Consider the following 14754-nt stretch of genomic DNA (forward strand, 5'->3'; position numbering starts at 1 on the left):
CTGAAGGCAGTGGGGGGGGGGCAGCTTCCCCTGAGTGTCTCTTTGAGCCTTCTCAACAACTAGAGCGTACTCCTAGCCCCTTTGTAACCAAACATCCTGAAACGCCCACCTTTACAGCAACACACACACACACACATCAATGCACGTGTACAAAATACTGAACATATGCACACACACACTTCTGCAAATGTCAGGTCTTCACATGCTCCCCCAAATTCACTTGTTATCCTTCTGAACTGGATTCTGTGCATCAAATTAAAGCAAACTACAGCAGAATTAAAGGCACGGGAAGATGAGGCGTTAAAGGAAGTGTGAGGAAAATATGCTGAAGTTGAATGGGATCGTTTCTGCCCTACCTCACCATTGTGGTCGAAGCCTGCCACGGCCTCTTGCTTCAGCAGCCTCAGAGTTTAGTAATCCAGCACTGGGCACTGTTACACAAGAGAGGGCGGGAGGGAGCGAGGGAGATATAGAGCCCAAAGGCGGAGAGGGGGTGGGTGGGGTTGGGGGGGTGTTACTGGTTACCAGTGTTACTGGGTGAGATAGAGTGAGACAGAGACAGTGAGGGAAACGACAGAGAAGTGGAAGGGGGGGGGGGGGTGCTTTGTAAGAGAGTTGAAGCGAGAGAGAGAGAGTGTAGGAGGGAGAGCGAGGGGGGCGGGGGCCTTTTAATCTGGGATTTGGACGAGCGTGAGCAGGCCTGATACCAGCACCCGTCAGTGCTATCAGTCGTGCCCTGCATTCCCTCCTTTCCCACCTCAGATGAATGTGACAGGCGGCTGGCACACTGATCCAACCAGCCTCTGCTCTCCTCCCTCAGCCTCACCATCTCTCCCCCTTCATACCCTAAGAGGGAAGCGGCTGTCCGATGGCTTCTCTCCAAAGCCCACTCTGTGATCGTAAAGCTAACAGAGCTTTCTCTGGCTGTAACACAGGCCAGGCCGGGCCAGCTACGAGGTCCCTGCTATCTTGTCGGAGGCTAAATGCAACAGCTGCTTCGCCCGTGCCTGGAGATTACACCTAATCATGCATGGCGTAGTTACACCGGATCATAGTTAGCCCTCGCCAAGCTAAATCCCCCAATCCAGCCAATTCAGCAGTATGCCATTAGGCTATTCATTTTGCAGCTTGCAGATGAGATAGAAAAATTAATGCAGAGAACAAAAGCAGGGCAATATTAGACTGCAGTGTAATTGTCTAACAACCTTACAATGACCTCTGGATTTTGCAACTGCCTGAAAGGGCAGGTACCGTTTGACTCCATTCTTTCACATTTGACTTTCGTTAAATGTGGATAATAAAGGTTATTCATTATTTTTTTATCACAGCTACTTAGTGTTGGTAACTACACACGTGATGATCGACTACTAACAAACCTAAGAGTCTACAGCCTGTGAGACTGTAATGCTCATTTTAAAGAAGAAGAAGAAAGGCACTTTATTAATCCCAGAAGGGAAATTACATTTTTTCACTCTGTTATATTTACATAGTACATGGTACACACAGGCCCGGAATACACACACATGCACAAACAGGACCTACTGTATATACATGCTTTAATGGAGCGATGTCAGAGCGAGGTGGCTGCCCCTGACAGGCATCCCGAGCAGTTGGGTGTTTGGTGCCTTGCTCAAGGGCACCTCGGCAGTGCCCCTCCGGTTCCCAAGCCAAGTCCCTATGGACTGAGCTACTGCCGCCCCCCCAAAGACAAACTGAAATTGTGACCTAATGATGAAAAGTTAGGCCAGTGGTTACCAACCTATTTTCTTTGAAGCTGAACTGCTGCTGAGGCTACAACAACAGGTCAAACCAAAACATGTTCTCTCTTAAGTGACCTTAAAGAACTGTGGCCCGATATCAAAGCAAGGCCAGCTTCTCCTATGAATGTCGGAATTGTAAAGCCTCTTTACACTTGGCACGATCACAGCATGAGAAAGCAAATGTTCATCCCTAGACATAACTATTGCTGAATGAAAGTAGAAGTAATTTTGGTGAAATACGTCCTCAGTGAAGCACAGTTTGATTTGGGGCTCTGATTCCAGCTCTGTCCTTTTCGTAGAAGGCAGATCAAACAAGACATTTTATTTTCAATTATAAAACTCACATTCCCAAAATGTCACTTGTGCAACCCTGGCTGCAAGGCTCCTGATAGATTTCTTGGAAGCCTTTTTGAAATTTTCAGTGAAACTATTATTATGTGATCTGGGTGTCTGCGTTGTCTGAGCGCAGGACAAAATGTATTTGCCCTTTCTCTTTCAGTGTGTGTTGCTGCGCTTAATGATTAACTTTTTAGGCCATCGCTCACCAAGAAATGCTTGTAGGAACAGGCCCCGGTTATTGGGAACGAGTGATAAAGAGTACTGGACTGCTCATTTGCTTGCAAATGTTGAAATGTCATATTAACCAACTGCAGTAAATATAAAGCTTACAACCAGTGCTATTGATGTATTCTCAATTACCGTATATTTGGGTACGTGGTAAAAATACACATTCATTTTGTCCAATGAAAGAAAGTGTTGATTTAATAAAATGATTGTAATCTGCCTGCCATGTGTTGATTGTCCTGTTATAACCCTCGTATGGCTGTAGGGTGCCAATTCAAAGGATATTTTAAAGTGCACAAATGACCCTGAGGGGTGCAGGATTGCACTGGCACAGTATTCATTTTCAGGCAGTTAAAACATTATTGCTACACTCACTTTTTGGGAATGGTTAGTTTAATATGAAATACATATCTGAACCCGCCAGGCGTGCTTAAAAGACCAAATGCGTCTGTGGATAAGGGAGAATTTTTTTCTCTCCGGAGTTCCTCATTGTTAGCTGTCAAAACATTATGGGAGCGAGATATACAGTAGGCGAAGAAATAAACGATGATTTATGGGATGATATTCTTCTCCGGGTTCACTCTTCATCTATATGTACCAAACATGGTTTAATCCGATGTAAAATCATACACCATACTCACTGGACAAAACTTAGACCTTTTCAAATTTATCCGGATATTAACCCGATTTGCGACAGGCGACAAGATTCTGCCTCACTGATCCATATAGGTTTTGGTCTTGCCCATCTCTCCATAGCTATTGGTCCACTATTTTTGAAACATTATCCGGGGTACTTCAGGTGCCCTTTGATCCAGTTGCATTAACAGCACTCTTTTGGGTAATACCTGATACAGTAGTCTTGCCAAAAATTAAAGCAGACCATGTGGCCTTCTTGACCCTATTGGCTAGACAACTGACATTACTTCGTTGGAAGTCATCCTCTCCTCCGTCCCATGAGGCTTGGATCAGAGAGATTTTAATAGGACTGTCCCGAATACCATTTTTCGGTGAGAAATATTCAAAGGTATTTGAATCTTTGTGGAACAATTATGGCGCGGCAAACTAACATGTTTGTTTGTCTGTCTCCATCCCCCGTTTCAGTGCCCGACACAGTGTCACTACTACACTACTGTACACCTCTACACACAACAAACTGAGATATCCATCTGAGAATAACTAATAATAATTAATGTTGAATATGAATAATGGTGGGGGATTATTCCTTATTTCATGGACTAATTTGGAATTTCTACATTACTATTACATACTTAACAAAGCATTCAAATAGTGATTTTAAGATTGAATACCATGGCAACGGTCAAAGCTTCAAAACTTCGAAGCATTCGGGTCAGCTCCAGATTTTAGTAAACTAGAAAAGATTAAATAGTCACTGCGTGGGTCTACAGTCAAATTTTTCAAGTTATGGCAACAGTGCAGTTCCAGAGTGTACCTGAGTGAAGCTGGCTGCTAGTTACTTTTATTATTATTATTTTTTTTTCCATTTTAATTCTGCTGTTTTGATCACCCAATAATACAAATTTGAAGCACTAAAGCAATAAAACTACTATTTTGCAATTTACCATGAAGACTATGTTTTTGTTAGTTTGTTTTGCAGGGGGGGGGGAGTTATTATATAAATATTTGTTTATATATATATATATGTGTATACGTCTTGTTTGTACGTGTACGTATGTCTCTATGCTGCATTAAAAATGTTTACACTTGAATCGTAATTCCTGTTGATTTTTAAGATTTTTTTTACCAAGTTGCTGATGTACGATTTATTATTTTAATAATAAATAACAGTTCACTGCATTTATATCTATGTATTTTTTTGCTACATTTTGTTTGACAGAGTTAGGAAAGCAATGTTTAAGTCCAGCCTGATGTTGCCTCACTAAAAGAATGATGCCAGTCACTTCCACACAGTGAGCCATACAGCTTGTTAATGAAACGCTGGACCCGGACTCAGTATCGGCCAATGCCCAAAGACCAGGCATCGTATTGGGACTGAAAAAGCCGGATTGGTGCATCCCTACTGTTTACAATGGAAAAACATAATAATAATAATAATAATAATAATAATAATAATAAGTATAATAATATAGTATCTATATTTATAATTAGGTTATGCTAATCACCTGCTATAAAAATACTAAATAATTTGCCACAGCATTACAATAGCACTGTACAGATCCACAGAGGTAAACTTGCATGGCAACACCCCTATTAGGGTGAAAAGATTTCTCTGTGTAGTACTGTAGATTTGAGTCACTGTCAATTTGGAGAAGTCTTTAACACAGACTGAACAACATGCCTCCCTCCCTCCCCTCCTCAGATCAGATCATGACTGCAGGAGCATGAGTGACTCAGGGCTTTCCAAGAATAGGATTCCCTTTGACAACCACCAGGCGCCCCATTTCCCTGCATCTGGCCTTGGGCAGTGAGAGGGAAAGAGAGAGAGACAGAGACAAGACAAAGAGAACGAGATTTCAAATGGCCTGGTTTTATCTGACGAGACGTCGACAGGAAAGAAGACAACACGCTGGATGTACTGAGGGAGAGACAGAAGCCTGCAGGGAGCTGCAGGCTAGGCCTTGGGCTGGTTTGGGGGGGGGGAAACGGGCCCAGTGTGCATCCAGCCACCACTCTATCTAATGTCTCAAGTTCAATATAGCCCTGGTTGGCTATTTAAAGCGCGCCCGTCTAGGCCCGCTGACAAAAAGGTGATATACTTAGTAGCCGGAGCGCAGCATGAAAGCCTCTGCTAGGGCTATATTGGTCACAGACAAGCCCGGGGTGTGGATTTTGGTAATGTTGCAGATATTTTTAGCCCAGCTGATGATCCGGGGTATTTACATGAGGTGCAAAACTCGCACACCCCCCATCGCTGGATGCTTCACTTCTCTGTGTAGCAAAAAGGCAGTCAGCTTAGTAGAATTGGCTAAATAACTAACTTAGGAAATCACTGCGCACGTGCATGCATTTTGTTTTTCAACACTGGCATATATGTAACCCAGCAGAAGCTGAATAAATGATTAAACACTAGTGGTGATATGACAAATGGTCAAAAGCTTCCAGGGTAGTTCTTTAATCATGCAAAAAAAAACTAATAGAATAGTTTGTGGGGTTTTGTATTTACATGGAGTAAACAGTACTTGTCAAACACAGAGTAAAAGTGTCTACAGGCATTAATGGTTAATAAATAACTACTTTGTTTTTTTCACAGACACAGCCAATCTTTTTTTTTTTAACATGGAAATCAAACTTTCTGGAAAGCAGAAATTAATTAATACACACTGGACACCGGACTCGCCCGAAACAGACTAAGCATACAGAGTAGTCGCTCAAAAATGTATCATTTGGACTCTTTAACACAGCACTCTTTGCAATATTGCCTGACTTCTGTGCAAAATTTATCAGGGAGCAAAAAGATTAAAATAATGGAATAATCCCCTTTTCAATTTGGATTAAACAGTGTACTAGCAGAAATAAAGTCTGTTTAACATTTAACTAATGCTTCTCACTCAAAAGTCATATTTGCATATTTTGAACAATGTCTAATGTTTTGTATGCTTTTTTTTCCACTCACACTTTCAAAGGGACAGCACATTACAGATGTGGTTCAGTTAGGTGTTAAGTTCGGTTCCCGTTCGTCACAGGAAAATGTGTTCACGATCTTATTATTGAAAGCAACTGTATGATGATACTTTGCTCAGATTTTCCGCATCTCATTTTACTATTGACTATTGATAATAAAAATAATTATAAATTGTAGAGCTGCAACGATTAATCGATTAGTTGTCAACTATTAAATTAATCGCCAACTATTTTGATAATTGATTAATCAGTCTGAGACATTTCTTAAGAAAAAAAAAGTCAAAATTCTCTAATTCCAGCTTCAAATTAATATTTTCTGGTTTCTTTACTCCTCTATGACAGTAAACTGAATAAATTTGAGTTGTAGACAAAACAAGACATTTGAAGACATCATCTTGGGCTTTAGGAAACACTGGTCGACATTTGTTGACATTTTATAGACCGAACAACTTCTTTATTAATCGAGAAATGAATCAACATATTTATCGACAATGAAAATAATCATTAGATGCAGCCCCAAATAAAATGCATTACTCGTGAACTCAGTTTGAAAGTTTGCTGAATTCACACATTTTGAAAATCGCGAGTAATGACACACCCGTGATGGGGAGAAATATCACACGACAGATACAATTTTTAGGCAAAGTACCTCTTTCTGTGACAAACTTGTCTGTTTACTGTACATACGTGTCAACCTGTCAGCAAAGTGAAGTTAAACTGTAAATATTAGTTACTGGCCAATCACATTGTTCCTCTTTTCCAGCCTACTCTGATCAGCTAAGGATAGCGACAGAATTGCTCATTGAAGTGAGATGAGCGTGATTTTAATATTCAAAGCCAGTTATCGGAGAAGAGAAACAATGGTAGGTGTGGCACTATTAACCTGATCAACGCTGAGATTGGATTCACACAGCTCAATAAAAGAGTAGTGTAGTTCTGATATGTTAAACATCAACTATTTGCCTACACCTGGAATAATGTCCTTTCTACCTTTTAAAGCACTCTAAAAGCACTCACTCATAACTACACAAGCACTAAGTAACATTTAAAAGATCATAAGCATGTGGAGCTGACAACATATTTTGTCTCCTATACTATCCATCTGCAATGTTTTGTGCCTGAAGAATAAAATGCAAAACAATGTATCTGGAAAACAGTTGATTCAGAGCACTCCTGGAAATGTTGGCAGTGCTATCTTATTCCTCCACATGGGCTGTTGTTTTCCTGTCGGCTTATCGACAAAACTGACTCACTGTTCTCAGCTGGTCAAATGACTTTCAGTGACAGACAAGGTCTCCTCTTTAAACAAAGGGGGGGCAGAGGTGGTTTCCAATAGTGGAAAGTCTGTAATACTACACTGGCAAAATGAAAATGGAAAAGTGAATCTGCATCATCACAGCGACGTTACACTGAACTCATCACAATGCGGGGCATTACAAATGGTTCCTTTATGACTAAACTCTTCACTGCAAAGACATTAATGAAAGAATATGTGGAAAGTCCAGCCCTCCCCAACAGTATGATGAAGTAAAAGCCTTCCTGAAACGGGGAGTCTGAGTGATACTATCATCAACAGGAGAGCAGGTCGGTCTGATCAAGATGGCAAGCACTGCAGTATTGTTCCCCTGTGGTATTTCAGCACAGGAAGTAAAGAGCGAGCCACAGAGAAACAGTCATACAGTACGAGTCTCGGCCGGCGACAAACCATGGAAACCAGCTGAAGCCGAGATGAAAACAACTTTTAAGAACTTTCTCTCAGTGTTTTCCTCTATCTCTGATCTTATCCTGCTGGTGGCTTCGGCCCCCGGGGGCAACTGAACACCTGGCCCTTTGTCAACTCACAAGTGTTTATTGTAAATGTCTGAGACAAATCAAAGAAATGTCCTTGAAATAGAATTCTAGTAATAAAGTGAGTTATTTTCAGAGCTTTTTGCCACTGTTCCTATCAGTTGTGATAACTTTTCACTCACTGGTCTTATTGAGATTTTGGACAAGAGGGCACCACTAGACACTGTAGACTGTGTATATAAATGGACGACGCGTCTCCACTTCCTCCCACTGTACAAAAGTGAAGCCAAAATATTCTGCCATCTTGAGATTTTGAAATCATTTGGAGCCAGAGTCTGCGCAGTAGTGATCAGGGGGGCTGGAAATACTGTATCGAGGTCCCGCCCACACACCTGCCCGAGCCAATCAAGAGCCGAGCGCGGCCACCGCTTGCGTGAGCCAGCTAGCGTGAGCTAGCTAGCTGCTACGTTAGCACCACGGTAGCTGTTTGGCTAGAAAGACACAACAATTAACCATAATATCTCTACATTTATAATCAAATTGACACGTTTTATTACACAGACTCGTTACAGTTATGGAAAGTTAAAGTTACAACTCCTCTCTCGTACAATTACCGAGCCTCCGGTTGCGTGACTACTCACTAGAGCAGCTGTCAATCACAGCTGTCAATAATGACGTCCAACCCCCTTTCTTTAGCATCAGATAACTCATTAAAACCAAACTCATCAGAAAAATGAAAACTTGAATATACATCAGCGTGATAAGAACTACCTAAAATTATTCAAACTATCTTTGGGAAAAATGGAACGTGTATTTTAACTTTTACCGAAGTCCAACTGACACCAGTCATCTGAACCACATACAGTATTTGGAAGTGAAAACAAAAGTGAAGTTAAAGTTTTAGGTAATTACCCAAAATGTCAGGAATGTGCACATAGACACAGTACGGTTAAGCTCTTGATCTGTGTATTTAGGTACAAGTAAATATGGGGGACCGTGAAACTGAAAGGACTCACCAACATCCTTGCAATAATCTGATGAATAAATCAGCCATTGCAGCAAGTTTACAAGGATTTGGATTTTACTTGATAGCTTATGCAAAGCTAAGCCACACACAGTACCACTATAAACACAACTGTGTATAGTGTGTAGGTACACCTTTGTAAGGTGTACCGGGAAGCAGCTAAGCAATGCAATGGTCCATGTTTATGGAAATGTTGTATGTGGTATAGAAAAAGGTTGTAATTAGAATTTTCCTTTAACGCACCAGCCAGCCTGGCAGTTTCCAAACTCCCTTTGATGCACCGAGGTCTAAGCCATATCCAGATCTAGATTATATTGTGAAAAAAACACCAAATAATTGGCAAATAACATAGCCAGAATTCAGCACTCTTTGTTCTTTCAGAGGAGAAATAAATGCCTTTGTGTTTTGTGAAGTTGGATTATGTTAAAATCAGTAGACTGGCCTTTTAACTTTGACATCCTTATTTCACCATCACGACTTCACCTACCAAAGGCATACAGTACACAACAGCCACACGTAAAACACCCTGCGGCACGACACATCTGCTATCTTTTCCACCCTTATAGTGGTAGAGTATGTGTATCAAGTATAAACTCCCTGATTGCCAACATTGCATTTTCTTGAGTCCACAATACAGCCATAATAGTCAAGAGACAAGCCGATTGCTGGAGTCAACATTTCAGAGGTCACCTTGCATAAAAAAATCTGCACAAGGACAAACACTTGATACACGGACAGTTATTTATAATGAGGGCTAGAAAGAAGTGCCAAAGTCTAAATGAGTGCATTTCACAGCAACATTTCACATACCCGACCAAATAAACCTAACCCTAATAAAACACACATTTATATTATTATAATTTTACTTACAGCACCCAGCAGGTAATATCAGCTTACTAAGTGTACTGGAAACTATCCCCGGAAAGCTGACATTACATGAATCAATAATGAAAATCGAAATAACTACTACTGTACATACAGTAGGGCTGCACGATTTTGAAAAAATATCTAATTGCGATTATTTTGACTGATATCGAAATTGCAATATGATTTGCGATATTAGAGGGAATGATCATTTTTACATCATTATTTTATTTTTCATTGATAAACATATTAAAAAGATTATAGTGCGATTTTTGCAGGGATCTTTACCAAACAAAGATGTTTTCTTAAGTCTGTCGAATATGATGTGTAGGCCAGAACATCTCTGTAGCACCACAATATGTAATCTAAAGTGGTATTTTGACACACATCTCGCCTTTAACAAATATTGCGATTTTAACAAATACTATGGCCATATTGCAATTTCGATAAATTTGGATTAATTGTGCAGCCCTAACATACAGTACATGTATCCACTCATGTTTACAGTGTTCAGCATAGCTCTTAATTCCTCACATACTAAGCTAGTCAATGTTTCAGGGAGATCTACAAATCATTACTAGTCCACAGGTGTGCATGTGGTTAATAATATGTAGGAAGAGTACCAAGGTAGAAGTACACTACAATTACCAAAGCTGTCAGAGTAAAGAAGGCCACTGTCCTTACTGTAAAAACCCTGATTGTATATTTTATTCATGGAGGGACTATTGTCAATTTTCAAGTCAAGCCATTTTTTTTTTTTACATAGCCCAATATAACAAATCACAAATTTAGGGGACTTTACAATCTAAAAATTAAAAAATATACATTTGGTAGTAGTATTAATTAGTAATTTTATATTAGTATTAGTGCTTGGCAATATGGAGAAAATCAAATGTAACAATATCTTTAACCAAATACCTCGATATCAATATTGCGACAATATTGTAGGGTTGAGCATTGGTGCTTTCACAAAAGATTTACACAATGAGATTTTTGATAAATAATCATAAGTAATATGGATATAATGACTAAGTGTAAAAGACAAATAATAGAACAGCTAGAACAGTCTGGTAAGTTCAGAAAATCACATAATTTTACTGTAATTTAGCCTTTAAAAGGTACGGTTTGTAACTTCTTACACATATAAATCGGGTCGGTGTTCCATGTGCTCGCGCGTGGCTACGCTGTTCCAACACAAACTACACGGAAGCACCAAAACCGCAAAGTTATATCTAGTGAAGCCCGTCTTGCAAAACAGTGTTAACTCTTCCTGCTCCAGCCCCCCCGACCGCGGCCAGAAGACACAGGGGAGACCGTAGCTTTGGTCTCAAAGGCCGGAGTCTCTGCTGTACTCTGTTCCTTTGCCTGTCTGCTTGCCTTCACTCACACATCACGCTCGTTCTCACTCGCTCCATCGCTCACGTGCATGCGCGCACACTACACACTGCAGAAAAGGGAGTCTGAAGCAGGAAAAGCCAACACTAGGATCAGCATTGATTCATGGAGAGACCTTCGTCTGGTCAGCTAACATTACTGCCAAGCAGCTGAAATATAGAGTGATATTGTGCTTTTAGCTGACGTGTGTCTCCTCACTGTTTTGACCGATGCTCGTTCATGTCTATGTAGAGCGAGCACGGCCACAGGTGTCGCTGTTAACAAGCTATTTCTGCTTCTTACATAGAGTCCTTTTAAAACCAGGAAAAGACAACACTTACTCCATATATCACAATATTACGATATCCAAAATCTCAGACGATATCTAGTTTCACATCAAGATATCAATATAATATCGATATATTGCCCAGCCCTAATTAGTATTAAGTAGTTTATAGTGTTTTATAGTTATTTTTAAGCTCCAGTAACTAATTACATGCACACTTGAATTGTTTTTGTGGTTCTTGACAACACATTAGTGGAGACCTGGAACCAATGTTGCTGGAATATTCCTGTAAACTTGAGATTTTCTTTCTGGGGTTTTACCAAAATGCCCTTTTGAATGTATTCTACTGTAGGTTTACTAGCTTTGTGGAGGGTTTGGATTCACAGGAAGCTATAAGCCAATTTCCTGCACTGTGCAGGCAGAGGAACAAAGAGAGAGAGAGGACAGAGACAGAAAAAGAACCACCACACTTCATTAGAAAAGTGAGGAAAAAAACATGTGTCATGCATGAAAATAAATCAGTGTCTTACTTATTCATTAACTTTAAGGTCGGACTCAGCTACAGTTCAGAAATAAATCACACCACTCATAAACACATGCGCACAAAATGCTAATTGACGTAAAACATGACAACAGGGCAACCTGACGTCGTTTTAATTCCACTGTTATTTCACTTTGCGGCAGCTGCCAAATTAGTTCAACTTAACGTTATCAGACCGCTCAACGTCGCAACCTTTTGTTACCAGCACACTTTAAGCAGAGTCAGTTAGCTTTATAACTCCATGTCCATTCATCACTAACAAGACAAACAAATGACGGAGTTTCTTTGGGTGAAATGTAGAATGTGAGTGCGCGTGTGTCAGGGCTCTGTGGCACGGACTTAGTTGAGGCGCTCGAGCTTTCTCGCTGACAGCCTCAGTTCAGTCTCGCCCGCGCAGTCTGTGTGGCCGCTCGTGCACCGTAGAGAGGCTGTTAAATATCACGCGCCATTAGTAACATTTTAAACTAAACAAAGTGGACTTTACCTGCGAGATGTCATAGCAGTCTCTGTGCGCTGTCAAGAGTCCACAAACGTTCCCCCTTTAGCCTCCGCTGAGTCTCTGTGAGCAGTGAGGAGTGAGAGGTCTGTTGAACCTGCGAGCTGAGCCACACATCACTACTCACACCACTTCCGCTTACTGCCTTCACAATAAAAAGGCCTTGTTTATAGGCTCGTTTTAACAGGGTGGGTTTTCTATGTTAGATTTTAATAAACACAAATTTCAAATCTTTACTTATTATTTTTTTATATTTTGTGTGTGTGCTGCAATATTACGACTTCTGCTCAGGAATCTTTATTCTGATTTATTTTTTTTTTACATTATTTTTCTAGTAAAAGAAAAAAAAGTCATGAGGAAATACTATTTTTCATATGGTGTTAAAAACCTAGGGGTAATTTATTAACTCCAGACTAACTTTAACTCACCTTTTATTTTGTCTAATGTGACCGCTTTACACTTTTATTTTGCATGACATGCATCTCTTCCTGTCCTGTTGTGACAAACCCTAGCTACCTTGATCCTGCACATTTAGAGAACTGTTAAAGTTCCCTGACATGTTCAGGTTAATATCAGAGGCTTCATCACCTTTCTCTATCAGGGTCATTAAAAAATATGCACAAATTAATTGTTAACTGCTCACTTCTGATTGGCTGAGTCATGATTGAAGTTGAAAACAGGAAAGCCGCACACATGTGACTGTATAACTGTTCATTGATGAAGGAGCTAAAACAGCCATGTTGTTTAGCTGCTTTACATGCTGTAACATGAAAGAATGCAGTTCGCTTAAATGCTGAAATATAACCCGCAGTAGGCAGAATGTTTTTGGCATCAGTGGACAAACATTCCATAATAACCTTTCAGCATAATGTAATTCATCAGTGTTGTGAGATAAAAACTACACTTCTGCACCTCCTCTTGGCTCTGTTTTCAGGCTTTAGAACATCTAGCCCATGGCGGGAGAACTTTGGCCAATCACAGGTCATTTCAGAGAGAGAGAGAGTTCCTATTGGCTGTTCATTCAACCAAGGCAGCTGTCAATCACTCACAAACTCCGATCAAACAGTCAAACTAGGCAGCGCTGATCAAATATGAATCAATATTCTGTTATTGTAATGCATATTTCTCACATAAAATGTTTTCAGAAACATCTTGTAGTGTACTGTTTAGCTGTAAAATGAGAGAGTTTGCTCCAGCTAGTGGGCGGTGCTTGGTATTTCCTCAAATGATCTCAACATGGCTGCCGGGACACAAACTTTTTCATTTTACAGCTGAACAGTACACTACAAGATGTTATCGAAAACCTTTTATACGAAAAATAGGCATTACAGTAACAGAATATTGATTCATATTTGATCAGCGCTGCCTAGTTTGACCATATGATGAGAGTTCACGAGTGATCGACAGCTGCTCAGAGACGGCAAGGCTCCAGCTCGGCTCTGATTGGTTGTTTTCCTCCGGTCTGTGAAATCTTGCAGATACCGTAAGGAGAACCAGAGGACACCGGAGGACACCGGAGGACACAGAGGCATATCATTTTTTTTTTTACAGATTATCTGTCTCATGCACTACTGTCAGGATACAGTGACTGTTTTATAAAAATAACTTTTTAAAATCATATTTGCTCTATTTCTACCTACTGCTGCTTTAATGATGATTAGTTGCAAAATGAAAGACCTATAGATTTACATTGTTTAGTATTTATGATAAGGGTGTTAACCAATTACAAAGCAGCAGGACAGTAAAGCTGTAGGCCAACAATCTAGAAAAATAAAGAAATAAAATAAAAAAACTGCCTTTACAGCTCATAGAACACGTGTCCACTGATTGATTTATTTTATTTTCACCAATAATGCAATAGTAATGAACCTGTGCAGTGTTTTGCTACTGTAAAGCTATTGTCTTGTGAGAGATAAGGCAGGTCTATATTATAAACCCTCATGATGGGACAGCCCTCCAGCTCTGGAGTTGTTGGTGGTGGTGGTGGTGGAGGTGGGGGAGAGGAGGAAGAGAGGCAGCGCAGCATTGACGTCACCAGCCTGTGGTTATCAGTGGAGGTTAATCTACTGGGGGATGGATGGGCTTATGCAATTGTCTGTGAGCTTGCAGGCTTCACATCTATGGATTTGCTTTTCCACTGTTTGACCCAGCGTGCTGCTGCAGCCTACAGACAAACACTGAGATGATGGAGAGGGAATTTCTTCTCTCTCATGGCATTTCTGCTGCCAGAGTAGATGTTTTCTCTCTCTGCCAAACGCAATGCGCTTTAGGCGGTATACATGGGTTTGAACATAGGGTTTATTGTTTGGGTCTGATGAGCAGTTAAAACGATCCTGTCGCACAATGGGAGCGCATTACGCTCTGATCGATACATAGTGGGAATTGATGAGGAGGGTGAGAAATAGCTGGATATCGGAATAACACTGAGTGCACATTTAGTGTTTAATACTAAACGTG

General features: G+C 40.5%; 1 protein-coding gene across 2 annotated transcripts in view; it reads right to left on the reverse strand.

Moving 5' to 3' along the window:
- ptpn11b (protein tyrosine phosphatase non-receptor type 11b) overlaps positions 1–12417 on the reverse strand; it is a 60651-nt gene extending 48234 nt beyond the window's left edge. Inside the window, exon 1 of one of the 2 annotated variants that reach the window (XM_037772568.1) lies at positions 357–473. In XM_037772568.1, coding sequence (XP_037628496.1) covers positions 357–364 — 8 coding nt within the window. In that variant the 5' untranslated portion in view covers positions 365–473. Of the gene's footprint in view, positions 1–356; positions 474–12285 lie in introns of those variants that run through there. The other variant, XM_037772567.1, reaches the window with a different exon arrangement.
- Between the last annotated feature and the right edge of the window lie 2337 nt (positions 12418–14754).

This window comes from Sebastes umbrosus, chromosome 6 (assembly GCF_015220745.1).
Source record: "Sebastes umbrosus isolate fSebUmb1 chromosome 6, fSebUmb1.pri, whole genome shotgun sequence".
Classification (NCBI taxonomy): domain Eukaryota; kingdom Metazoa; phylum Chordata; class Actinopteri; order Perciformes; family Sebastidae; genus Sebastes; species Sebastes umbrosus.